General features: G+C 46.2%; 1 protein-coding gene across 1 annotated transcript in view; it reads right to left on the bottom strand.

Moving 5' to 3' along the window:
* TEX14 (testis expressed 14, intercellular bridge forming factor) overlaps window positions 1-27,166 on the bottom strand; it is a 1,917,691-nt gene that overhangs the window by 340,399 nt on the left and 1,550,126 nt on the right. Inside the window, exon 19 of the mRNA XM_086954052.1 lies at window positions 10,851-10,970. Coding sequence (XP_086810178.1) covers window positions 10,851-10,970 — 120 coding nt within the window. The remainder of the gene's footprint in view (window positions 1-10,850; window positions 10,971-27,166) is intronic.

Below are 27,166 nucleotides of genomic sequence, written 5' to 3'. Positions count from 1 at the left end.
GAGTCTGACAAAAGTTAAATACCTCGATATTTAGTTTGCACCAAATCTCAAGGAATCTGCTGAGTTTAATATCTCTGCTTTTAAAACCAAGATAAAAGATTTAGGGGCATATTATCAAGGACGGCGTTAAAAATTATCACAGGTTTAGCGGCAGAAAACTGCAACTGAAGCGGCGATAATGGGTTTGATAATATGCCCTTGAGAATTCCAATAGAAGTCCATGTTCTGGTGTGAACATGGGCTTCTATTGGAATTCTCCAGGGCATATTATCAAGCCCATTATCGCCACTTTAGCGGCAGTTTTCTGGGGCTAAACCGGCAATAATTTTAACACTTTGCTTGATAATATGCCCCTTATTGTCTGTTTTGTCTCTTCTTTCCCCAAAAAAATGGGGTTGATTAGACACCAACAGAATGACGATTGTCCTTATTTTTTGTTCTCTTGTGTTACCTTTTACATTTCTAGCCTTTGCTTTTAAACAGTTTGATAACTTAGGCTCAATCTTCTATGGAATATTAGAACATTGGAATGTTGGTAGCTCTCTTGAAAACAATGGAGTGCTTCGGGTTTTTAATGGCTGGTATAAGCCCGGAGCTCCAACATTCCAATGTTTCTTTGTTCCAGCTCTGGCTGTGAACAAAATGAGCGCCAGGGAATTTCAATCCCCTCGCGTTTCCAGAAGGCTTTGTTTTATTTGTTAGAACATTCTGCCCTCTAGTGGCAGAATTTTCTAATAGCCTTACAGCCCTTCGTAGCAGGGCTATACCGGCTTTTAAAGTCCCGCTAAAGTCACTCCCCTTACTGGCTGGGCCTTTAAACTCTGCAGCGGGCCTTTAATAGCCGGTATAGCCCGCTACAGCCGGCTACAATAAATTGTTTGCATTGCTTTAGCAAAGTTAAAAAAATCTAAAACTGAAGGTGCTGTTGATTCCTTGATTTCAAACTATACCATGCCTCTTCCATTGTCAGACAAGCATGTGCAATGTTATCCCAATATGATGATTTACATGCATCTCTTTGAGTCAGACTTTAATGGACATTTTTTGAAATCATTTTTCTTTAAGGAAATTATTTACAGAGCTAATTAACATGTGTTACACAGATATGTTTTACAGCTATCAGCTCACTTTGATCCCTGAGTTTTCACACCGGTAGGCGTGAGTACTTCACTCTGGTATAGTATAAACGCATGGTAGCACTCAGTAGTTCGCTTTCCACTCCCTGTATGGTATAAACGCCTACTAACACTACTTGCACACGTATGCTACAAAGACCAAAGCACATCACTTTACAGCAATGAGCCCACGGTTTAGGCTCTCGGTTTCATACCCGAGTTTAGCAGCATCTCATCACCATTTCACTCCGGGCAACACCGCACTTTCAGACCGGTAGGAGTGACTACTTCGCTTCGCACTCCCCCACAGAAGTTACAGTGCTCCTATCCTCCTCTTTCCTACTTTTTTCTCACTTTTTTCCCCTTACTCATTTCAACGAAATCACAAAATGGTGGCCAAAACTTCCTAGTTGCAAAATGCTTGCAGCGCTCGCAACCAATAAACAGCAAGCTTGTGCTCGTAACGCCCTAGCCAATCAGATGGCAGAATTTCCAAATATCGATTTCACCATAGGAGCTGATATGAACAAAGAATTAGTTTGGAGAATTTCATGAAGATTCCTCAAACGACGCCAAAGTTATAAGCAAAACAAACAATGCTCTTCCTATGAAAGCTTGGTCCTAACTATAACTACCTACAGGCGGTCGCCAGTGTGTATTATATATATATATATATATATATATATATATATATATATATATATATATATATATACATACACATACATACACACACATTCATTATTCATGTGTGAGGTCATGGTGGTGCATAAATAACAATCTCACCTTGAGAAACAAACCAAATTTTATTGCACGTCAGGAGCACTACATGTCATATAACTTTAATGTTGAGGGTGTGGCCTAACAAGATGGCTGAGTAGTTGCTTTACATCAAGCTCCTGTCAACTCCAGTAATCCGGAAGCATCCTGCATAACCTGAACAGCAATTTTAACATAAATCAGGAAGAAATGATAGCCTCTCCTACTTCAGTGCCACCTGTGACACACATCTAACCAGAAAACTAAGTTAACGCTGTAAGACGCATGGCGGCGGGGGACCCTGGCAGGAACCATCTTACTACCACAGTGATGGACTGGGGTGGCGACCCTGCCTCCACCAGTGCCAGTGAACTGGAGAGGCTGGGGTTACACTGCGAGAGCTTGCAACCCTGTGACACAAGGTGGCCCGGGACGACTGGTGGTATGGCGCCCCGCCTGAGAGGATTCTCCCCCCCACCCCTCAGCAGGCAGCTGAGGATGTGAAAGGGCGATGTGCAGTGCCTGTGATCCTGTGGTGGCTGGCCTGTGTGCTGCTGGGCCGCCACATAGCCTGGACTTAGGAGGCCGACCGGGTGGGCAACAGAGGCTGGGAGGCCCCCTTCTGGGCTGCAGTATATGGAGTGGCGGTCGATGCCACCGACAGTGAAGCTGAAGAAGAGTTGGGGGCGGGAGCGACCTAATTCGGGGCAGTCAGTAACATGGTAGAGGTATGGCCCCGGAGCGGCCTACAGGCAGAGTACCCGATATGGGAACGTACAAAGACAAGACCTCAATCACACTGTTTATGACTGTGCAGCCTAAAAAGTAGGCCACAACTTTGTGAAGGTGGGGTAAAGGGTGCCGACCCCAGCTGTGACAGCCAGTAGCAGCAGCAGATAAAGCAAACACCGAGCAGACTGGATGTAAAATTACTCCAGAGGCGACAAATCGCAACATAACAGAGAATGTCCTGCAGCTAGAAAACAAAGTTTGGATCCAGTCAGCAGAAGACAAGCTGATGGGCAGGTCCTGTTAAGGGAACTCCGGGAGCCTGATGTCACAGGAAGCAGGGGAACAGGGCTGGTGTCTTCCCCCATGTATAGGGCTGCCTACTTAGGAGAAAGCAATCTGGTGCCCTAAGACTCCATCCTGATATGGGTATACAGAGTGGTGAAACCTGGTGCTAACATTACTAATACGCACAAAGAGACAATGCCTGGAGCAACGAAATAGGTGTGTCTGAGGAACACAGATAGGCTCTCACGTGGCTCGTTGGATCGAAAAAATTATGAAAGAGAAGGGGAACAAAACGGGCCAAGCCAACAAGATTCTACACTAAGCACACCCTCTCCCCCCAGATCAGGGAGCAGGATCACTGCCATAATATCGAGGGACATAATATCGACTACCAAAAATATCGGCGACAAAATGTCAACAGACAGAATATCGACTTTGTATCTACAAACAGGTAAGTACAAAAATATTGAGTAAAAAATATCATTTACTAAAATATAGTTTGTAAAAATATCGACTTTATTAAGAACAATGTTAAATTAAATTAATAGTAAAAATTATTTACTAAAATATACTTAAAAATACTTACATTACCTTATAATAATTAAATAATAATTAAAGTTATAAAAAAATATTACAATCATATTGGTTAAAACATATATATATATAGTAACATAATATAATTAAAAAATATTGATTATTATTACCGTAGGATAGCGTAGGGGTAAAAATTACTATTCCCACTCCAGAGAGTGCAACGGTAGGGAAAGGGTCCGATAGCGTAGGGGTAAAACTTCCTATTCCCACTCCAGAGAGTGCAACAGTAGGGAAAGCGTTGGATAGTGTAGGGGTAAAAATTACTATTCCCACTCCAGAGAGTGCAACAGTAGGGAAAGCGTTGGATAGCGTAGGGGTAAAAATTACTATTACCACTCCAGAGAGTGCAACAGTAGGGAAAGGGTTGGATAGCGTAGGGGTAAAAATTACTATTCCCACTCCAGAGAGTGCAACAATAGGGAAAGCGTTGGATAGCATAGGGGTAAAAATTACTAATCCCACTCCAGAGAGGGCAACAGTAGGGAAAGCGTTGGATAGCGTAGGGGTAAAAATTACTATTCCCACTCCAGAGAGTGCGACAGTAGGTAAAGCGTTGGATAGCGTAGGGGTAAAAATTAATATTCCCACTCCAGAGAGTGCAACAGTAGGGAAAGGGTTGGATAGCGTAGGGGTAAAGATTACTATTCCCACTCCAGAGAATGCAACAGTAGGGAAAGCGTTGGATAGTGTAGGGGTAAAAATTACTATTCCCACCTCAGAGAGTGCAACAGTAGGGATAGTGTTGGATAGCGTAGGGGTAAAAATTACTATTCCCACTCCAGAGAGTGCAACAGTAGGGAAAAAGTTGGATAGCGTAGGGGTAAAAATTACTATTCCCAAACCAGAGAGTGCAACAGTAGGGAAAGCGTTGGATAGCGTAGGGGTAAAAATTACTATTCCCACTCCAGTGAGTGCAACAGTAGGGAAAGTAGATACTTCATATATTATTTAAAAATATATATATATTAATATCCCCCCCAAAAATTATTAAAAGTAATTACCACTTTAATATAATATAATAATTAATGAATTACAAATACTAATTTAAGTTAATCATTACAATTAATTATCTATTAACACTAATTAATTACAAATTAACAATTAATTAATTAGTAATTAAACAGTTACTTAACAGTTACTTAACAATTAAAATCTAATAAGTACAAACAAAATTAACATATGTAATTAGTTATAATTAAATTACTTCCCACCCTATTCCCCTATGAACCCACAACCCGCTACAGAAATGTAATTACTTAAATTAACATATTTATCAATTGATCAATTAAATAACATTATTTGCCAATTAATATGTATTTCATTACCAAATAAATATAATTTAACAATTAATTATAAACAAATACCAATTAATACATTTACATATTTAATTAATTATAATTAAATTACACAACATAAATTTACATATTTAATTAATTATAATTAAATTAAATCCCACTCTACTCCACTATAAACCCACAACCCGCTACAGAAATTAAATTAGTTAAATTAACATAATTATCAATTAATCAATTAAATAAAATTATTTGGCAATTAAAATGTAATTAATTACTAAATAAAAATTAATTAACAAATAATTATAAACAAATACCAATAAATAAATGTACATAGTTAATTATAATTAAATTACACTACATAAATTAACATATTTAATTAATTATAATTAAATTACTTCCCACCCTACTCCCCTATAAACCCACAACCCGCTACAGAAATTAAATTAGTTAAATTAACATAATTATCAATTAATCAATGAAATAAAATTAATTGCCTATTAAAATGTAATTAATTACAAATTAATTAACAAATAATTATACACAAATACCAATAAATATATTTACATATTTAATTAATTATAATTAAATTACTTCCCACCCTATTCCCCTATAAACCCACAACCCGCTACAGAATTAAATTACGCAAAATTTAAATAACATTAAATTCATTAAATTACATTGTAACATAAATAAACACTTTTAACACATAAAATACACTATAAAAAAATCGATATTATTAAAAGTTCGATATTTTTCTTAACCTATATTATGTACTTCGATATTTTGACTATCTATATTTTAAAATTCGATATTACATTACTTCCCTTCAAAACGATATTTTTGTTGTCTATATTCTGTCCATTCGATATTCTGTCCAGCCTATATTTTGTACTCGATATTATGTCCATTCGATATTTTGTAGTCAATATTTTGTCTGTTTACCCAGGGAGCACAAGTGGCCACACAAGATGAAGGGGTCCTACAGACCTGAGACCAGATTACTGGCGGTTATCCACTCCACGAGGGATGATATGATACATAAAATAGACTCTGTTGCTATTGAAGTTAACTTCCTTCATTGAAGTTTCAAACAGGGTGATCATCACTAGACAAATGGTGGAACCTCTACAGATGGAGCTTTATACCCCACGGGATAAAGTTATGGACCTCCAGAAACGTCTTGTACGACTGGATGACTGAGCAGAGGACGCTGAAAGAAGGCCATGCAGAAATAACCTCAGTTTTGTAGGATTTCTCGAAAAAGCGGAATGGCTGTTCACCAATTATTTCTGGCAAGAGTGGTTTGTCACCACTCTGGCACCAAAAAATCTCTCCAAGTTCTTCACTGTGGAGCGGGTTGTTCCTCCGCCCAGAACTGGTGCACCACCGAGAGCCATTATTACCTGGCTCTTCAATTTCCGAGATGACAGTCAACGCAGGCGCTCCCGCTTGTTCTTGCCCACCTGGGGGGGGGCCTACGCGGCGGGTCTAGAGCGATATTGCACTCTCCGTTAGTACGGACACGCTTCTTCCACGATCCGCGTCTGCCCGAAACTGCCGCGCTGCCTCGAGTCCTCGCGCAGCTCTTTCCTATATTGTTTTTCCGGTTCCCAGTAGCCGTCCGCCACTCACCGCTCTCGCACGTTTTTTTCCCTGCTGCTTCCAGGTCTCGTGGCCCAGTTTCCACGTGTGAAGCCTCGGGTTTTCCTGGAAACGGTCTCTGCCTATATAAATCGCAATACAGAGTGGAGTAACAGGTTAGTGCTGTATCATTCCAAATTTTCAGCGAGTTTGCGCACATTTGGACCAGGATAAATGCAGGATTTGGGTTCCAGGCAGCAGGAGCCTCACAGCAGTGCGGCCATTCTGCTTGCACGCTCTCTAGCGACCCCCTCCTGATCCTGTCCATCATTGCTCTCCTATTGGGAGCAGGTAATCACGGGCCTTCAGGGGCTATGGGATGGAGAATACCTAGGGAGATTAGGCAGGTATTGCTGGGACTATTACCAACGCCAAAGCGCAAGGACCTAAGTAGACGGTTTGCTCTCCTAAGACTAGGCTAAAATACGCATTGTTATAGCATGGTTGCGTCCCATAGCCAGGGTCGGATTGGCAAGGCGGGCATTCGGGAATGGGCCGAAGGGCCGGTGCCTCAGTGCCCTCTGTGGGCCGTTTTTTTCTCCCCTGTCCCAGTCCACAGAGAGTGGACTAGGAAAGGGGAGAAAAAAAAAACGGCCCACAGAGTGCACGGAGACAGAGAGAGAAAATGAAAGCAGCCTCGCTGTGCGGCCAGACAGCGATTGTCAGCTGTGGCCTCTCCTACACCCCTGCCCTGCCAAGCAATCAAGCTGATGCTGGGCTGGGGAGGGGCGATTCTTTGCAATAATCGGCCTCCCTGGGGTCCGGGTGTTTCTCAGGCCTTTGAGCCATTTGCACCTCGGCCCCCTGGCGCCCATGCAGCCCAGAAACGGTGTTAGTCTTAACCCCTCGCCCACAGCCCTTCACATTCAGGGCATAGTGGGCGAGGAAGAATGGGTCTTGCTGTGGGGGCCTGGTGATGTTTGGAATTGTTTTGTTTTATTTATGCGATTTTATATAGCGCGGACTTTACCCGAAGGTGTCAGAGCGCTTCACACTAGGAACAGCAATAATACATGAGGAGAAAATTATAAGTGGACAAATTACAAAAGCAAACGTTAAGTTACATGAATCAAAAGTGACAATAGTGAACAACCAAAATACAAGAGGAGCAAACAATACATTACAGGAGGAAAAAGAGATATGTGTGCAGGTTACAAAAGCGTACAAATTACAAGTAGAGGTATAATACTGCAATTAATGGCAGACACTCCAGCACAAGAACAAACGTTACGTAGGCAATGGTGGCACTTGTGCAAGTATCTAAAGCAAACAAAAGTGAGAGGTAGCAAACAGTGTGTTACAAGAGAAAAGTGACTTGTGCAAGTTACAAAAGGGTACCATACACAGGTACAAGGGTAATACTACAGTAAATGGTAAATACTCAAACTGCCAGAACACACTGGGAAGGCACTTCCCATGCACCAGCTTCACTTCAGCCTCCCCCCTGGCTACCTGGCTACCTTGGATGACCCAGAAAGCTGTGTTTTGTGCTCTCCTGCCAGGACATTTTCCCAAGGCCTGGAGGGTTGATTAATTTACTAATTGCAGGGGCCTTACCTCTGTTCATGTGCTCCTGAGCTGAAGGTCTGGGGGGGCTGAGTAGGTTAGTAATAGCAGGGGCTTTGCTGCTTTTCAGGTGCTCCTGAGCTGAAGGGCTGGAATAATTTTGTGACAAAAAGGTGCCTTGCTATTTTTTTTAGTTGCTCAGCATGTAGGCCATTGTCACCTTGGCCCTGTGTCGTGTGCAAGAACAGTATCCTCCCACTTTCATTCCTTGTCTGTGCAAATGGTGTTTCATGAAAGGCACGCCCCTTGAATGTGGGCCACGCCCCTTAAATATGGGCCACGCCTCTTGAATGTGGGCCACTTTTTTCGTCACTGCCCGGGCCGAATTGTGATCCCAATCCGACCCTGCCCATAGCCCCACAACACGAAGAATGGGTCAGGGATGTGTGCGAATGGGCACCTGCGGAATTGGTATGGATGACATTTCTACGAAAGGACATGGTCTTCTATGTTAGCAGAACTAAAAGAAGAACAGACCTCCAAGGTCTACGGGACCACGGGTGAGGGGGCTTTCTCCCGGGAGGGAACAGGACGGAAATCATTTTTTAGGCTCTATATATTGAATTCGGTTCTCAGGTACAGTGTTACATTACTTCCCCGTAACTATCTAACATGACACGGAATGGAGGGGGAGGGCTGTATAAAAGCACGGTTCATTTATCCTGTTTTAATGTTTGCATGACTCAAATGCCAATAAAAAAATGTAAAACTTAAAAAAAAAACTTTAATGTTGTTTATAGCATGTTTCCAGGTCCCGACCTGCCATATTCTCTCTCATAAGATGTCACCACTACACGAAGGCACCACGGAGCACTGTTCCTTGAGAATGAATTTAGGCTCTCTGTTGGAACATTGCTTGCTCAACTCCATGTTTCCAGTTCCCTCATCTGAGATATGTTCACCTGTACTATTGTCTGTGTAGATCGTGTTGGTCTTCAGGGCTTATGTGAGACACATGTTGCTGCTTCAACTCTCTAATAATTTGTTTTGGCTTGGTACTTTCTATTGCAATTGCGAAAATTACTTGATGCCGTGTAATGAGCAAATAAAACAACTGTGCAACAGATAAAAGAATTCATTGAACAAATGTACAAATTTCATCCTAGTCGTTGCCTTATTATGTTTCCTATTGTAGATGCAGATTATGAGGTATGTCACGAGTTGGTGTAGATGAAGGAACTTTGAATCCAACTTTGCTCTGGTATTGCTACTTACTTTGTTGTGTGGGCACTTGATGGTGTATTTACTCTTTAAAATTAGTCCATATTGAATTAACTACCCCTCCCAAAGAATTTATTGTATTCTTAAGTTTTTCTTAATACAGTTGGCCACACTTAGTATTTGTTGTAATGATATTATATATTACAGTAAAGATTGTTTGCTCTCACTAAAGGCAGCTTTGGCACAATGCCAGAAAACATATGAATGGCAAACAACAGAGAATACAAAGTGTGGATCGGGGTGTATACATTTAGCATTTTTGTAACATTAGTAAGAGGATGAAACCAGTAGTCTCTCTCTGAAATCGCCCTTCAGCGCTTCCATGATACAAATATTCCCTCTTTACAGAGTACCATTCACAATACAAGCAGCATTCTCACAAGCACACTTCCGCCCCCAAGAGTAGCAGTTGCACAGTCAGAAGAACTCTCAAACCATTTATATACTAGCAGTCTCGCACTCCCGACAATACTATCTAACCCATCAGTGTAGGAGAAATACCATACTAACTCAGCACAGACTGCTGTCAAACACTACTCTAATTTTGGAAAAGGATGCATACATCAATGAAAATTAAATATTGTCTCCATTAACAGATTTGCATGTAGTGAACTCTATATTAACCTTGACTCACAAATATGAAGTTAGACAGGCCCTGAAACCGAAGCCTGGGGTTTCCTGATTGATAAGACACATGTGGGATGGTGCATAGCTGGCAGGCAACACTCGGGCAGGAAAGTCTTGATCAAAACCTCAGATAGGCAAAGCCAATTACAACGGTCAGAGTGATTCCCCCAATAAAGTACACATGGCTGGAGGGGGTACGAACACCATAAAGTCAGGTGCCACATGAGTTAGGAATACATAGCCAATCAGGTCCTAGCACATGTAGTGATCACACGCTCCCCAGGCCGGACATCTGGACACATTCACCACTGGCCACACTGTGACCACGCGAGATCGAGACCCACCTGCAGTAATGATTGACTATTAATTTATGACTCTAAACGCAGCAATCAACATTCTTCACCATATATGGTACACTGAAAACCTTTTAATACCTATTGTATTTTGTATATAAGAAGGACACAAATCCACTGTAAACTGAGACAGTCCTCAGATCAAGTGCCTGTAACTGTCCTCCACCAAACTGTTTAGTTAAACAAACTGTTTCTGTTTTGCCAAACGACTCGTGTCTTCTGTTTTTTCAGGCATTCCACTTAGTGTAACACTACCAATAACTTACACCCCTCACAGACTAGTAGTCACACATGAGCGGGGCTACTAACATCACTGTTCTTCCTCCAACCATCACCACTCCTACCACCACCACCACTTTGTTGTGTGTGTGAGAGAATTATGTATTTGATAATGTAGTGAGTGGTTGTGTAATAGAAAGTGTGATGTTGACATCACATGTGTGCCTCCAGTTAGATAAAAAAGGGGACAAACTTAATCGTTTTGCCAACTTTGCTAATGCTTGTTTTGATCTGGTACTGCTCTAAAATCAGCTGTGAGTCCCACTAACAGAACGAGTGATCTACCTCTACACCTGTTGTTAAGAGGCATCCCACAAAGCCAAACACATTTGTGACCATGCTCAGTTATGTTAAAAGACTTAGATTTAGAAAAATGTCCTTACCTCCAATTCTGGGTTCTTCGCACCTGAATAGCGTACACTAAAATTGTGATTAGGGGTGAAAAATTCCTCTGATAAATCCAGTGAACAATTGTGTGAGGAATCAGACTCTATATCATGTTCCTGTTTAAAAGAAAATGCATTATGTCAATTAGTTATTTTAGAGCTCTCTCGCTGTATTAAAACTCTGATGTTTAAGTACTGTCCAGAAGCTTTCTTAAAAACACGTACATTTATTTTTTATAGTGGATAAGATTTTTCTCTATTTACTACTGAGAATTAAACACACTGAAAAAGTAGGCATTGTGTCAAGACTGCAGATCATGATTGGTTCCAAACCGGTGCCACAAATTTAGTTTTCACAGTGCTGCCTTGCGCTGTTGAAAGAAAACTATAACGGTTTACAAAGATTGTCCAGTTGTTGGCACTCTCACCAAAAAAGGCTGCTGTGCCTGATGCTCAGCCTTCCGCTATGGCACAAGGGTGAGGAGTCTGTGATGTCTAGCATAAACTCCTCCCAAATGTGTGAGTAACCATCAGTCCCTCCCAGCCTTCCACATGCACCCTGTTAGACCTGGCATCTTTGGTGCGGTTTCCCCTGACTTTTTGCCTCTACCTCCTGTATTTTTGACGCTGTGCTGGATTTCATTTTTGCTGGTTTAGATGCTTTGGGCACTTTGCCACTACTGATCAAAGTCAAAGTGCAAGTGCTCCCTATGTAAATTGTTATTGTGATTGATTATCCATGATTGGCATATTTGTTTTACCAGTAAGTCCCTAGTAAAGTGCATTGAGTGTACCAGGGCTGATGATTCAAATGCTACTAGTTGGCCTGTAGCACTGATTGTGGCATACAAAAGAGTAGCCCTAAAATGGTGTCTCAGGCCGGCCACCGCAGTGCCTGTGTGCTGTTGCTTACTGCCATGCTGACCTGAGCAGTATCCCCACTGGCCAGGCCTAACCCTTCCCTTTCTGTACACATTGGGCACCCCTAGGGAAGGCCCTAGGTACCCCCCTGGCCAAGGCGCAGTGTATGTGAAAGGTAGAGCATGTACTGGTGTGGGTGATATGCTCTGGTAGTGAATTACAGCCATTTTCGTTTTTCACTATTGAAAGGCTATCTCGCCCATAGGCTATAATGGGGAATGCTGTGTATAATGTTTACCTGCAAATGTTCCCATTGGATCAAGATAGAAAATTAAAGTCTGGTATCCCTGAACTCAGAATTTAATAACACATCTTTTAGGACGGATGGTTTTTAAATCCTGTGTTTGAAAACAGCACTTTTAGAAAGTGGCTGTTTTCTTGTCTGACCTTTCTGTGTGCCTGGGACTGTTTGTGAATTGACTGTCTGGTTTGTGAGTGACAGGGGCTGGGGTGGCTCCCAGAGGCTGAGTGAGTAATCCCCGGGCTAAATACCTCCATCCGCATCTGGGCCTGAATAGGGCTGTGCCTGCCTTCCACAATGCTGGCTCCACCTCCTGCTGGGCAGCTGACGACCCTGCCCCTCTCTCTCAAAGGAAAGAAGAAGTCAAGTAAAAAAAAGTGCTCCAGGACTGACCAGAACTGGTTCTGTCTAAGCCAAGGCCTCTCTACCCTCAGAGAACAGAGAAAATATTGGTATAAAAAGGGCTACCCAGACTTCAGAAAATTAGATCACCCTGGAATCAAGAAGGAACCTCTGACAAGCAGAAAGCTGGAAGACTGAAGAAGTAGGACTGACCTGCTGTAAGGCTGACCTGCAGTTGCTTTGCTGCCAAGGAGAGGGGAAGGACGTTGCTGTTGCTGTGTGCCCTTGCTTGAAGAGATCTCCAAGGGCCTGAGAAGAGCTGGCCTCCTGTTAAGAAGTCCCAGGAACAAAAGGACTTCACCCCTAGCTTCCTCCTGAACTCTGCTGAGTGAGTTCTGACCTTCCTAGAGTGCTTGATCCATTTGTGGGGCCTCTGGAAGTTGCTGCCTGCTGTTTGGGGAGCTGGACAAGAAGAAAAGAAGAAGATCTGCAATTTGCACGCATCGCTCGCTTGCAGAGCACATCGTCGACAGTGCAAGAAAATTCCCGTTGTTGCGAAGATCGTCTCAGCGCCTGTTGCCGCTGCAAGACCCGACGCATCGTTCGCCTGAGGAGTGCATCGCCCCGATGCGGGAAGGTTCCTGACGCTGCGAGTATCGTCGCAGAGCCTGTCGTCGCTGTGAGAAATCGTCGGACCGCATCATGGCACTGCAAACATCGTTGCAGAGTCCAGCGCAAGTGCATCAAGGGGCCGCGGCAGAAGAGGATCAGCGCTGCGCCGCGCATCGCCGCTGCACCAAAGATCGTCGCCGCCACGAAGATCGTCGCATTGTGCCTGTGCGAGACGCATCCTACCAGAGAAGCTACGCGCCGGAATCCCCACAAGGTATCGCATCCCTACCCATACAGACCGGATTTGTCGCAACACGTCCGCTGCGTGCAGCGGGATTGTTGCATCGCCTCCCCAAGGTCTCAGGAGTGACACATCGCTTGTTTTTCGACGCTTCAGTTACCGCTTGGAACTTTTGTCACATCTGCAGGTACTTTGGGTTAAAAGTGATGCAACTGTGGTTTATTTTGACGCAAACCCTTGAACTGTTTGAAAATCATATTCTTGAACTGTGTATGTCATTTTGGTCTTGTGCAGTTTAGATAAAGATACTTTATTCTTCTACACTAGTGTGGCGTCCATTTGTGGTGTTTTCATTGTGTTACTGTGATTGTTGGTACAAATACTTTACACATTGCCTTTGATAAGCTTGTCTGCTCATGCCAAGCTACCAAGGGGGTGAGCAGGGGGTATCTAAAGAGTGTATCCCCCTTACCCTGACTAGAAGCAAGGGTCCCTATTTGGACATTGGTACCTACCTCAGCCAACTAGAGACCCCAGATCTAATATTGCTGGTCATCGGTGAAGATTTGAACTTGTATTTTTACTTGACCCACAGTAATTGGTGTACATCTCTAGTTTAGTGCAGACCACTACGCGACCACATACTGTGTTTTGCTTTTTCATTCTATTTTTGAGTAACTCTTCAAAAGCATCATGTCTTAGAAGGCAGCAAGTGAAAGGGCAGTATTGGAGTTTCACATTGAGGGTCTGTATTCATGCAAAGTTGAGCAGTTTAAACAATTCTGCAAGGATCTTGGTTATCCTGTGAAAAGCAACTCAAGGAAGGATGAGCTGCAGAGAGCCTTGAAGGCCTAATGGGAGGCCCAAGATGGAAATTATGCAAGTGGAAGGAATGGTTTTCAACCCCACAAGTTGACTTTGAGCAACCCAGGCTCAAGGCCTGGCAGAAACCATTCCAGTAGGGGTTTCACTCCAGAAGAGTTAGAGAATCAAAGAGTGAGAAACCATGAATTAGAAATTAGGAGGATGAAGATGAAGCAATTGGAAGTAGAGAAAGAAAGGGCGGCAGAGGAGAGCAAGAATGCTCGTGCCCTGGAAGGAAAGAAATTGGTCTTGGCTTATGAGTTGAGCATAGGAGAACTGGATATCAAGGCCAAGCAGGCGGAGGTCGGTTCAAATGGTGGCAGCACAGAGCCAGTGCAGGGGGGTAATGTATATATCCCCAAGGATTTGGGACAGAATTACAATAGGAGTGTGGATATCTATACCTGGTTTATCTCGTATGAGATTGCTTTGAGAATGAATAGTGTGCCTGAACAGCATTGGGGGGTGGGCCTGTTAAACATTTTGAGGCTTCTGGGGGAGTGCTCTAGAGCCCTTAGAATTAGCAGGTGCCAAGACCTATACCAACATGAAGGAGGCCCTATGTCTCAGGTATGGACTTACTCCAGAACAATATAGACTACAGTTTAGGAACTCCATGAAGAAAGAATCTGAGACTTGGATGAAGTGTGTGAATCTGTACACGCGTGCACTGGAAGGTTGGATGAAGGGCAGCAAAGTAACTGATAATAAGGGGTTGTTACATTTAATTAGTTGGGAGCGCTTGAGTAGTCTAAGTGTTCCAGAGATTCGCCAGCATCTTTTAGACAGCAAGCTGACTGACCCCATTGAGCTTGCCAAGGAGGCGGACCGCTGGACCAGCACCAGGGTCCACAGAGAAATTGTGGGTACCACAGCCAAAGGTGGGCACGGTCCCCAGCAGAAGATTGGGGGAACAAGGGTTACCAAAAGGAGTTCTCTCAAGTGCCCCAAAACAGTTCCCAGGGAAAGGAGTCCCAGCACCCAAGCCTAAACCAACCTGGCCCCCTAGGGGCAGACGGGACACCCCCTACCTGCTATCACTGCCATGAGGTGGGACATGTTGCCCCTAAGTGCCCCAAGAAACCCCCAGCACCCACTGGTGCTCCAACACCGGGTTTAATGAGTGTAGCTTTGGGGGACAATTTAATTTTTAGTGAAGGGGAGGGACCAGCAGTAATGACCCTTGTCTCTTTAGGAGACCGAGAGATGGTCCACGATACTTACCTGCCCGAGAAAACTAAGACATACGGGCAGTGGGTGACAATCAATGGGAGGAGGGTGGAGGCTCTGAGAGACACCGGAGCCAGTGTGACATCTGTAAGGTGTCAGTGGGTGTCTGTAGAGCAGGTCATTCCCAATGTACTTCACCCAGTAGTTGCAGCTTACAACTCGGTGCGCCTCTGCAAGGTGGCACAGGTTCCCTTTGAGTGGAGGGGGGTCTCAGGTCTCTTGAAGATTGTTGTGAGCCAATCCATGCCGGTAGACTGTCTGCTAGGAAATGACCTGGAGAGTTCCGCATGGAAGGAGGTGGAACACCAGGCTCATCTGGAAATGTTGGGTCTGCCTGAGTGGGTCTGTGTGAGCACTCGGTCCATGGCAGGCAGTAAGGTTGATTCAGAGAACCTGGAGACTGAAACAGTGGCCCAGGGGCCTGCCAGGAAGAGAAAGGGCAGGGGGCGCGGGAAACCCACCCGCTGTTCCCATTGCCCAGGAAGGAGCAGAACCTGAGGGGGATGCCCTGGAGCCTACTGGGGAACAGGTTGCTGAACTGGGGGACCCACCTGAGCTGACCCATTAGCAGCAAGAAGTTGGCCCTCCAAGGAGGAGTTTTGCAAGACGCAGATGAAATGCCCTTCTCTCATTGGTGTACGGTAGCAGACTGCAGACCAGGCAGCAGGTGGAGAGTCCAAGGATCATTTCATTTACCGGGAAGATGGGTTACTTTAGAGTGAGCCTATGGTCGCTGAGCTCGGTGCAGCCCGTGTGCTGGTGGTACCCGAGCGCTTCCGGGCCTTTCAAATGAGTCTGACTCATGACGTGCCTCTCGTAGGACATCTGGGGCAAGACAAGACCTTCCAAAGGTTTGTCACGCACTTCTTCTGGCCTCAGATGAAGAGGCACGTCGGTACATTCTGTAAGACTTGTCAGACTTGCCAGGCAAGGGACAAGAGAGGAGGAATGTGCAAGGCACCCCTCCAACCCTTTCCTGCAGTGAGCACCCCTTTCGAGCGGGTGGGCATCGACATTGTGGAGCCACTGGACCCCAAGACAGCCTTAGGCAACAGGTTCATCCTGGTCTTTGAAGACCATGCCACCCGGTACCCGGAAGCTGTCCCTCTCAGGACAATCACAGCACCAGTGGTGGGTTGTGCAATGATGGGGATCTTTACCCGAGTTTCCCCAGAAAGGTGGTCTCCGGCCGGGGTACCAACTTCATCTCTAGGTACATGAAGTCTCTGTGGGAGGAGTGTGGAGTAACTTATAAGTTCACCACTCCTTACCATCTTCTAGGAAACGGGTTGGTTGAAAGGTTCAACCAAACTCTGAAAGGTATGATAATGGGCCTTGCGGAGCCCATGAGACGGAAGTGGGACGTCTTTTTACCATGCATGTTGTTTGCCTACAGCGAGGTGCCTCAGAAGTCCTTAGGGTTCAGTCCCTTTGAACTCCTGTATGGCCACCCTGTTAGAGGACCTCTCAGTCTGGTGAAGGAGGGTTGGGAGAAATCCCCCGGTAAAACCCCCCAAGATGTGTTCAGCTTCAGGAAGCTCGCTCAGGAGAACTTAGAAGCTAGCCAGGAAGAAATAAAAAGATGGTACGACCAGAATGCCATTCTGGTCGAATTTCAACCTGGGCAGAAGGTGTTGGTGATGGCGCCAGTGGAGCCTTGTGCACTCAAAGAAAAGTGGACTGGGCCATACGAGGTGGTGGAGCGCAAGAGTGAACTACTCTACCTGGTTAACTTGCAGACTCCCAGGCAACCCCTGAGGGTCCTACATGTGAACCGCCACAAACCCCACTTTGAGAGGTCTGATGTGACAATGCTCCTGGCTACAGATGCTGGAATGGAAGAGGAAAGGGACCCTCTTCCTGACCTCCTGGCAGCCAAGGAGCAAGACAGGTCAGTGGATGGTGTGGTCCTCTCGCCCACCCTGACCCCAGAACAGCAGAGGTAATGTCGCCAGGTGTTGGGTCAGTTTGACTCCCTGTTCTCCCTGACCACAGGTGTCACCAATTGGTGCGTCCAAGATGTGGACACTGGAAAAAGTCTACCTGTGAAGCAGAAATTCTACAGGGTAGCTGACAAGGTCAGGGCCAGCATCAAGGAACAAGATTTTGGCCCTAGGGGTGATTGAGCCCTCCAGCAGCCCATGGGCTAACCCCATGGTCTTAGTGCCAAAAGCTGCTGTGCCCGGTGCCACTCCAGAACTCCGGTTTTGTGTGGACTACCGTGGGCTCAATGCGGTCACCAAGACTGAGGCACACCCCATCCCCAGAGCTGATGAGTTCGTGGATCGGTTGGGCGCTGCCCAGTACCTCAGTACATTTGACTTAACATCTGGGTACTGGCAGATTGCCTTAACTGAGGGGGCCAAGGAGAGGTCTGCGTTTTCAACGCCAGAGCGGCACTTCCAGTTCCCTGTCATGCCTTTGAGTTGAAGAACGCCCCTGCCATGTTCCAGAGACTGGCCAACCAGGTACTGTCCGGGCTAGAGGAATTCAGCGCGGTATACCTGGATGGCATTGCTGTGTTCAGCTCCACGTGGGAAGAACACTTGCAACACCTCTGCGAGGTGTTGAAGGCTCTGCAAAGGGCAGGCCTCACTATCAAGGCCAGTAACTGCCAGATAGGGCAGGGATCTGTGGTGTACTTGTGACACCAGGTAGGGAGCGGCCAGGTGGCACCCCTCCAAGCGAAGAATGATACCATTCTGGCTTGGGAGCCCCCCAAAACCCAGGCAGAGGTGAGAGCCTTTTTAGGACTCGCTGGGTATTACTGCTGATTTGTCAAGGGATAGGGCACCATTGTTGCCCCCTTGACAGAGCTGACTTCAAGGAAGCAGCCCAGGAGAGTGAATTGGACCGATGCCTGTCAAACTGCTTTTGATGCCCTGAAGACTGCCATATGCACAGCACCTGTGCTCAAGGCGCCTCATTTCTCCAGTGAGTTTGTAGTGCAGACAGACGCTTCAGAGCATGGTTTGGGAGCAGTACTCTACGACAAGGGCTTGGACCAACTTGTAGCTTTCATTAGTAGGAGGCTACTTCTCAGGGAACAGAGGTGGAGTGCGATTAAAAAAGAAGCTTTTGCTGTGGTCTGGGCTCTGAAGAAGCTGAGGCCCTACCTGTTTGGGACTCACTTCCGGGTTCAGACAGACCACAGGCCCCTCAGATGGTTGATGCAAATGAGGGGTGAGAACCCAAAACTGTTGAGGTGGTCCATCTCCCTACAGGGAATGGACTTTGCGGTGGAACACCGTCCTGGTACAGGATATGCCAAGGCTGATGGTCTGTCCAGGTTTTCCGCCGTAGTGATAAGAACTCCCAATAGGGTGGGTTGGTCTCCTCACTTTCAGCTGGAGGGGACATGTGTTAGACCTGGCATCTTTGGTGGGTTGCTCCTGACCTTTTACCTCTACCTCCTGTATTTTTGACTCTGTGCTGGATTTCATTTTTGCTGGTTTAGATGCTTTGGGCACTTTGCCACTGCTGATCAGTGTCAAAGTGCAAGTGCTCCCTAGGTAAATTGTTATTGTGATTTGTTATCGATGATTGGCATATTTGTTTTACAAGTAGGTCCCTAGTAAAGTGCACTGAGTGTGCAGGGCTGGTGATTTAAATGCTACTAGTGGGCCTGTAGCACTGATTGTACCACCCACAAGAGTAGCCCGACAATGGTGTCTCAGGCTTGCCACCGCAGTGCATGTGTGCCGTTGCTAACTGCCATGTTGACCTGACCAGTGTCCACATTGGCCAGGCCTAACCCTTCCTTTTCTGTACACATTGGACACCCTTAGGGAAGGCCCTAGGTACCCCCTGGGAAGGGTGCAGTGTATGTGAAAGGTAGAGCATGTACTAGTGTGGGTGACATGCTCTGGTAGCGAATTACCTCCATTTTCGTTTTTCACTATTGAAAGGCTATCTTGCCCAGAGGCTATAATGGGGAATGAAAATACTAGGCCAGTGGTATTATTTTAGGTTTCTGAGGCGCCAGTCAGAATATCACACTGATGTAGCAAGGTCAGTATATGGAGAACTGTGCTATAGGTTAAAGGGAACCACAACCCCCTCTAAGTCCGGAAAGGGCCCGTACATAAACAAAGAAACTCATTCTTGCATTCAGAAATGACTCTCGTTCGTATAATCCGGTTTTTTCTTGTGAAGTTTATTCTTGGACTCTCACAGCCAACACGTGTTTCGTCGTATTGGGAATGTAACCCATGACTTACTCAAGGCTCTTTCTGTGTTGAAGTGGTCGTATTTATTTTGCGGTGATACATCCAACCCGCAATGGGTTTCTGTTGGGGACGCTTTCGGCGTCTCAATTGGATTTAGTAAAGAAGTCAAGGTGTGGTCCTTCTTAGTTCTGTTATTTCGTATGGAGGGCTTTCTCCGTTCGACTGTTATATTCATACGTCCCTGGTCCTTCAGTAAGACTCCGGTAGTCTAACCTGCAGTTGCTTTGCTACCAAGGAGAGGGGAAGGACTTTGATGTTGCTGTGTGCCCTTGCTTGAAGAGCTCTCTAAGGGCCTGAGAAGAGCTGGCCTCCTGTTAAGAAGACCCAGGAACAGAAGGACTTCACCTCCAGCTTCCCCCCAGAACTCTGCTGAGTGAGTTCTGCCCTTCCTAGAGTGCTTGATCTGATCCATCTGTGGGGCCTCTGGAAGTTGTTTCCTGCTGTTTGGGGAGCTGGACAAGAAGAAGATCTACAATTTGCACTCATCTCTCCCTTGCGGAGCGCATTGTCAACAATGCAAGAAAATTCCTGTTGCCGCGAAGATCGTCGCAGCGCCTGTTGCCGCTGCAAGAACCGACGCATCGTTCGCCTGCGGAGCGTATCACCCCAGTACGGGAAGGTTCCTGTCGCTGCGAGTATCGTCGCAGAGCCTGCCGTCACTGAGAGAAATCGTCACACTGCTTGCTTATGGACCGCATCACGGCACTGCGTACATCGTCGCAGAATCCAGCGCAAGTGCAGAGGGGCCGTGGCAGAAGAGGATCAACGTTGCGCCGCGCATCGCCGCTGCACCGAAGATCGTCGCATCGTGCCTGTGCGAGACGCATCCTACCGGAGAAGCTATGCGCCGGAATCCCCAAAAGGTATTGCTTCCCTCTACATACAGACCGGATTCGTCGCAACACGTCCGCTGCGTGCAGCGCGGCTGTCGCATTGCCTCCCCAAGTTCTCAAGAGTGACTCATCACTTGTTTTTCGACGCTTCAGTTACCGCTTAGAACTTTTGTCGCATCTGCAGGTACTTTGGGCTACAAGTGACGCAACTGTGGCTTATTTTGACGCAAACCCTTGAACTCTTTGAAAATCATATTCTTGAACTGTGTATGTTGGATTTTTGTCGTTTTGATCTTGTGTAGTTTAGATAAAGATACTTTAGTTTTCTAAACTGGTGTGGAGTCCATTTGTGGTGTTTTCACTGTGTCACTGTGAGTGTTGGTAAAAATACCTTACACATTGCCTTTGATAAGCCTGTCTGCTTGTGCCAAGCTACCAAGGCGGTGAGCAGGGGTTATTTAAAGAGTGTATCCCCCTTACCCTGACTAGAAGCAAGGGTCCCTATTTGGACATTGGTACATACCTCTGCCAACTAGAGACCCCCAGATCTAACACACCCTTTTCATCTCATCTGAGAAAACACAAGTTGAGTCACTGCTGATGCATAACCTTTGCAATTCATTCACAGACATGGAACATAAACATTTTTATGGTCATTCATACACTCCATGATTTCAATGCTTCATCACATCTGTCATCTTTATCAAACAGTCTGATTAATTGGCCCACAATAACTATTACAGCACTTCCAGCCCCCTGATTTACTGTCCTTTAGCTGGTGTCCAGCGTTTGCGGCCTCTAGGCTTCCCTTGATACTGAGATCTGACTGGGAGGCTGTCATGCCTTGCCCGTCTGCTGCTGACCTTTTGCTGGCCATTCACCTGCTCCCAGTGCCCCTGCCATAAGTCATCCCAAGGACTCTGTTTGAGCAGCTCCTCTCCTTAGACTATTGTGCTTTTTTGGCTGTCAAAGTGTGCTGTTTCTGCCCCTTTTAACCACTATGCACTTCCTTCTGATTGGGCGGTTTAAACCATGCAGTCAAATTGACTGCTTCCAATTTCGCTAGGTTACCACCTTCCGTGTCCTGGAGGTCCCGCCCTCTTGAGGCGTTCATCACAGGCCCTTCATTGGTCTGGCTTTGCCATCCCGTCCCGGGACTTGGGTTACTATTTGAGGAACACCACTACAAATTCTTCTGAAATACAACTGCACAGGGGTCTGCCACGTAGGATGTGTGCTTTAATTAAAATAACCCAAGTTATATGTAGTCTCAACACATGATACAGGGCTAGGTTCCTTGCTAGCAGCTGGTTTCAATCCGTATAAAGATTTGACTGGAGGTCAGGTCATGCTGTAGTAAAGTCAGGAAATTATCTGACTTTGCAACACTACTTAGGGGTTTCGATGCAGTACCAGGGTATCGACTTTGGCACTGGAAACTTCACTATGGGAGCCATTTCTGCTGCTTTTTTTCTCGTCAGTACCATCACAAACCCTTATTAAATCTGGTCTCCAGTTTGAGAAACTGTTATTTTGTACTCAAGATTGAGGCAAACATGATCATATATAAATAATTTACCAATATATACAGAGTGGCATATTTATAAAGAGTTCATTCAACGCAGCACATCGAGTAACGTAGTAAACATGTGTTGCGTGAACAGGAGAGAGTAGAACAGAGGCACATCAACAAAAAGTGCAGGAGTTCTGCACTCTTCCTGCACTGGCAACCTTGTAAATGCAGTCAGTGCATAGTTTGTAAAAGAAAATGATAATAATAATAAGTGCTGGGGCCCTCGTCAGGAGGCTGCTGCAGCTTGTATCACCTGTTGCCTCTGCCAGCACCTTTAAAGACAGTACCAGCACAACTACTGACCATCAAACTCCTACAAGTGTTACAATTCAGACTATTCGAGGCCGCCAAAGCTATAAGACCGGCTTGAGTGGCTGTTATTACTCATTTGTAATATATATTGAATTAATAAACAAATGTTGTAATCATCTCAAAATTCACAAACTGCACCATCATGTGGCAGACCATCATAAGTGCAGATATTGACAATTACGTTCTGTTGATTGCTTTGTTTTAAAATACAATGCAAAGCTTGCTCTGCATTGGTTTGTAAATCCCAACGCAAACTCTCTTTTAAATCTGTGCCTACAAATGTAACTCTTGGAGAATAGATGTGTGTTGTGAAAACCAATGTACATCGACATCTGGCAATGTATTTACTTATATGGAGTTAAAGTCATCATAAACTGTAACAATATTTTAAGCTATATTTAGATTTATTGATTTATTTGTGTCCACACATCAATCCTACTGTATGAGTGGTGGATAAACCAACAGTAGGCAACATGGACTGAACTGGAAGCAAGGAAAATATGTTTTACCAAAAGTATGTGCACTGCGATGGCTCAATGGGTTGATGGACGTCTGTGCAAGTCATTGAGCAAAAATTGAAGCACAGAGGGGAATATTTACAATAAACTGGCGGAGCACGGTGTTACACCAAAACTGATGGTCGGGGAAGGCAGACACAAAAACAGGGACTCCTCTGGGTAGCTTTGTGGAGGTGCTTGGGTGGGTTGACTTATGGAGAGCCCAGAACACGACGGAACGGCAATATACACATCTATTGGCACAACATGGCAACCTGTCCAGACTTGACTATCTGTTCCCCTTCAGGAAGGATGTGGGAAGATTCAGAGACAACCACGACTTGGCAAGTACTATATCTGACCATTCCCCGGTGGCCATTTCGGTTAAGGTATAAACGGTGGGGAACGTCTTGTCACCCCGACAGGCGGCCTGGCATTTGACAGACAGGAAGTTTGTGGAACAATATATAGAAGGCATCGACAGATACTTCCAGCGAAATGAGGGGTCGGTGGACTCCTGCTGCAACCTATGGGACGCCTACAAACCAGTGATATGCGGGCAATACAAAGCCCAAGTTGGGGTTAAAAAGAAAGAGGACACCACTTGCTGGTCCTAAATGACTGGTGGTATGCCGACAGGAGTGACCCCGCCTACGCGGTGGAGAGGGCTCTTATGGGTACGGCGTCGGTCCATACGCTGCTATATTCGGCGCCACTTAGGAAAGCCTTGCCATCGGCCACACAGGTGGTCTTTCAACTCTGGAGGCAGACGCTACGTAGAATGGGTTGGTGGAACGTGTTAACCCATGAGACCCCACTCTGGCGCAATGGCCGCCTGCCCCAGATGGACACTTTGCTGGGATTTCGGGGATGGGATGCGATTGGCATCTCCACCTTAGGCGATGTCATGGCAAGGGGCGCGCTCAAGTCCTTTGATGACCTGCGTGTAGAATATCAGATGCCGAGAACCCAGTTTTATAAATATCTTCAATTTCGACATGCTTTGACACCATATATAGCGGGGTTGGATGACCTGCCTGAATTTAGCCCGCTAGAGGCGAAACTATTCATGGGGGAACTACCCGACAAGAAACTGTCCCGAATATACCAGTCCATCGTACGGCACTGTACCACAGACCTGCAGCACCTTAGAACAACATGGGAACAAGACGTTGGGGACATGGATGAGGAGGATTGGGTTGAGGCACTGGAGAGCCCTAGGGGTGCGGCGATATCCACGCGCCTGCGACTCATACAATTTAGGTACCTACACCGCACATACTATACTAGGCAGCGCCTGTGAAGGGCGAGTATAATTGCATCCCCGGATTGCCTCCGGTGTGGGTCGGAGGTTGGAACGTTATTACATACAGTGTGGGAATGCAGGGCGTTGCAGAGATTTTGGACAGGAGTGCTCCGGTGCTTGGATGAAGTATTAGCCTGGGTACTTCAGAGAGACCCTAAGCTGATTCTGTTACATGTCATGGCTGGGTGGGAGGGAACAGATACAAGCGCCACTTGCTTCTCTTGGGCTTAACATTGGCGAAACGTGACATTGCGCGTTCGTGGAAAGCGCCCCAGGCCCCCTCTCTGGCGGCATGGAAGCGGGGCATGGACTTTTGCATGGGGATGGAGCAGCCTATGTTTATGGCCAGGGGGTGCCCGCTCAAACATTATAGGGTGTGGAAACGGTGGGCGGACTATCCCGGCCTAGAGCTGGACCCACCTCCTGATGACACCACGGACCAGCCTTGAATGTAGCCGGACTACCTTGGCACCTATATCCCATTGTCAGTGGCAGTGCCACACTATATACTGAAAGTGTATTACCCAGTAGAGCAGGCAGCAGCGCGCAGGGAGGGGGGGGGGGGAGTTGCGGGTGGTGGGGGGTTGGGGAGGAGGGACCAGTTTGTCGTATCCTTGATTTGTACTTCTTTTTCGTCTTTTATACTGTAATATGGGAAAATGACTGCATTTGTGTTCCAATTTCATGATGTTTGTGATTGACTCTGGGTGACAGAGCGTTACAGTATATATATGCTTACTATGCACTCAATAAAAATCTGTTTTCAAAAAAAAGAAAGAGGACAGACGAAGACATCAGGAAGACATCAGGTGCTGGAACAAAAAGTAGTGACCCTGGAGGCTAAGTTAGTAAGAGGGTGGGGTGGGCAGAAGAGGAACTTGACACACCAACTACACATTGCACGGCAGGGACTGCGAGATATAGCAGAAAACACAGCAAGGGCTCACGCCTTAACAGTCCAGAGGGGGCTCTACGACATCAGGGACAAGGCCACAAAACATATTGCCTAGCTCAACAAAAGGGACAATGAAAGAGGGTGGGGGACGGAAATTCTTGGCCTGAAAGGGGAGTTGCACATGGGTGACAGAGAAATTATCAAGATATTTGCAACCGACAGATCAAGCTCAGACTGCAAAGAACTCCTAGAAAACATGACCCTTAACACCCTGACAAGCGACGACAGATAGGCTCTAGACAGCAACTTGATGGTAGAAGAAATAGTGGGGGCTCTGCAATCTGGGAAAGTACCGGGTCCAAATAGCTTGCACCTTGAAATGCACAAAAAGATGGCTCAGAAAATAGCGCCCCACCTCCTGAACATGTTCCTAGAGGCCAGGGAAGCTGGGACCCTCCCAGACGCCCAAAGATCTGCCACCATAATGGTAATCCCCAAAAAGGCAAACGGCTAACAGGCTGCGCCTCATATTGCCCCATATCCTTCAACATAGAAGTTCAAAGTTCTAGACAAATTCATTGCAAACAGGCTGTCAGGGGTGATACACCCCCAACAAATCCGGTGTTATGACAAAGCGTAGCACACGCCAAAACCGGAGACCGCTATGCGGTATACCCACCGGACAGAGGCGCAAAGTGTAGACGATGCAGCAGTTCTTTCCCTCGATGTTGAAAGGCTTTCAACAGTGTGGAGCAGAACTACATCTTTGCAGTGTTGCCTCGGCTGGGCTTCGTCCCTAACTTCTGCTCCTGAGTTTGTCTACTCAATGAAGCACCGCAAGCCAGGGTGCAGGTAAACGGTTACACTTCCTGTGTTTTCAAACTGCGAAGGGGAACACAACAAGGATGTCTGCTGTCTCCCATTATTTTCATCCTAGCCCTAGAGCCCTTGGTGGCTTGGGTCCATGGAGACCCGTTAATCCGGGGAATTACAGTTGAGGACAATTGAGAGGAGAAGATATCTTGCTACGTGGATGATATCTTGCTATATGTGACAAAACCCTGCTTCTCGATACAGAGAATTCTGCACATCTTTGACCTTTTCAGGAGGTATGCCGGCTACCAAATGAACTGGAACAAGTCCTTGGTCTTTCCACTCTCCTCGTGAACACTGTCCCTGCCACTCTGGTGTCTAGCTCAATGGCAATACATCGGTTCACATACCTGGGGATCCATATAACCAGAGACAAGAAACTATTCCTTGTTTGCCAGATACACCCCCAGATCAACTGCTTTCAGGCAGATACGCCCCTCTTGCTTTTGGGACGGGCAGTCCTTTTCAAATGATGATCCTCACACGCATGCTCTACATTCTTCAGAACACACATTCAGGATACCTGGCTTCTACTTCCGCAGATTCAATGGTATTCTGAGATCTTTACTATGGGACGGGGGCAGCCCTAATCTCATTGGTGAACCTGCAATGTGGTGTCTATGACAGCGGCCTGGCGGTGCCCGACCTTCAAGCCAACTACTGGGCCTCTCAGCTGGTGGTGGTGAATGACTGGGAATTCAGGGAATGGACTGAACCAGCTTTTAGGGGGGATCGCCTTGCCATGGGAAGCAAGGTTTACGTGGCGCTTCTATACAGCAATGTCAGGAGGGGTTAGCTCCCACCCCACACCCAGGCGGTACTGCAGGCATGGAAAGCATCCAACAGATGTCTGGGTTGGGGCAAAAAACGAACAGAAGACACCCCATTCTGGGACAGCGACTGCCTGGGGGAGGTTTTAAAAATTGAATGCACACACATGATGGCACACAATAGGGATAGACAAACTGGGAGATGACTGGAGAGTGGCCAAAGTCACCGAGAAGATCGTCAGTGCCCAGCTAACTTAATTAATCGAAGAAAACTCCATCCTCGACCCCTCCCCATCCGGATTCTGCAGCAACCACAGCATCAAGACTGCTCTACTCACCACCACAGACGACACCCGCACCCCCCGCGACTAAGGACACACCGCTGCCCTGATCTTGCTCGACCCCTCTGCAGTGTTCGATACATCTCCCACAGCACACTCACCGCTAGACTCCATGGCGCCGGCATACAGGGAACAGCCCTCGACTGGTACGCTCCTTCTTCACTGGTAGAACCCAGGGAACCAGTCTGTCACCTTTCCTCTCCAAACCTACGGAAATGAACTGTGCTCTTCAA

Source organism: Lissotriton vulgaris, chromosome 2_1 (genome assembly GCF_964263255.1).
Source record: "Lissotriton vulgaris chromosome 2_1, aLisVul1.2, whole genome shotgun sequence".
In the NCBI taxonomy this organism is placed as follows: domain Eukaryota; kingdom Metazoa; phylum Chordata; class Amphibia; order Caudata; family Salamandridae; genus Lissotriton; species Lissotriton vulgaris.
Note: the sequence above shows the minus strand (reverse complement) of the source record. Positions and strands in the feature narration are given on the sequence as shown.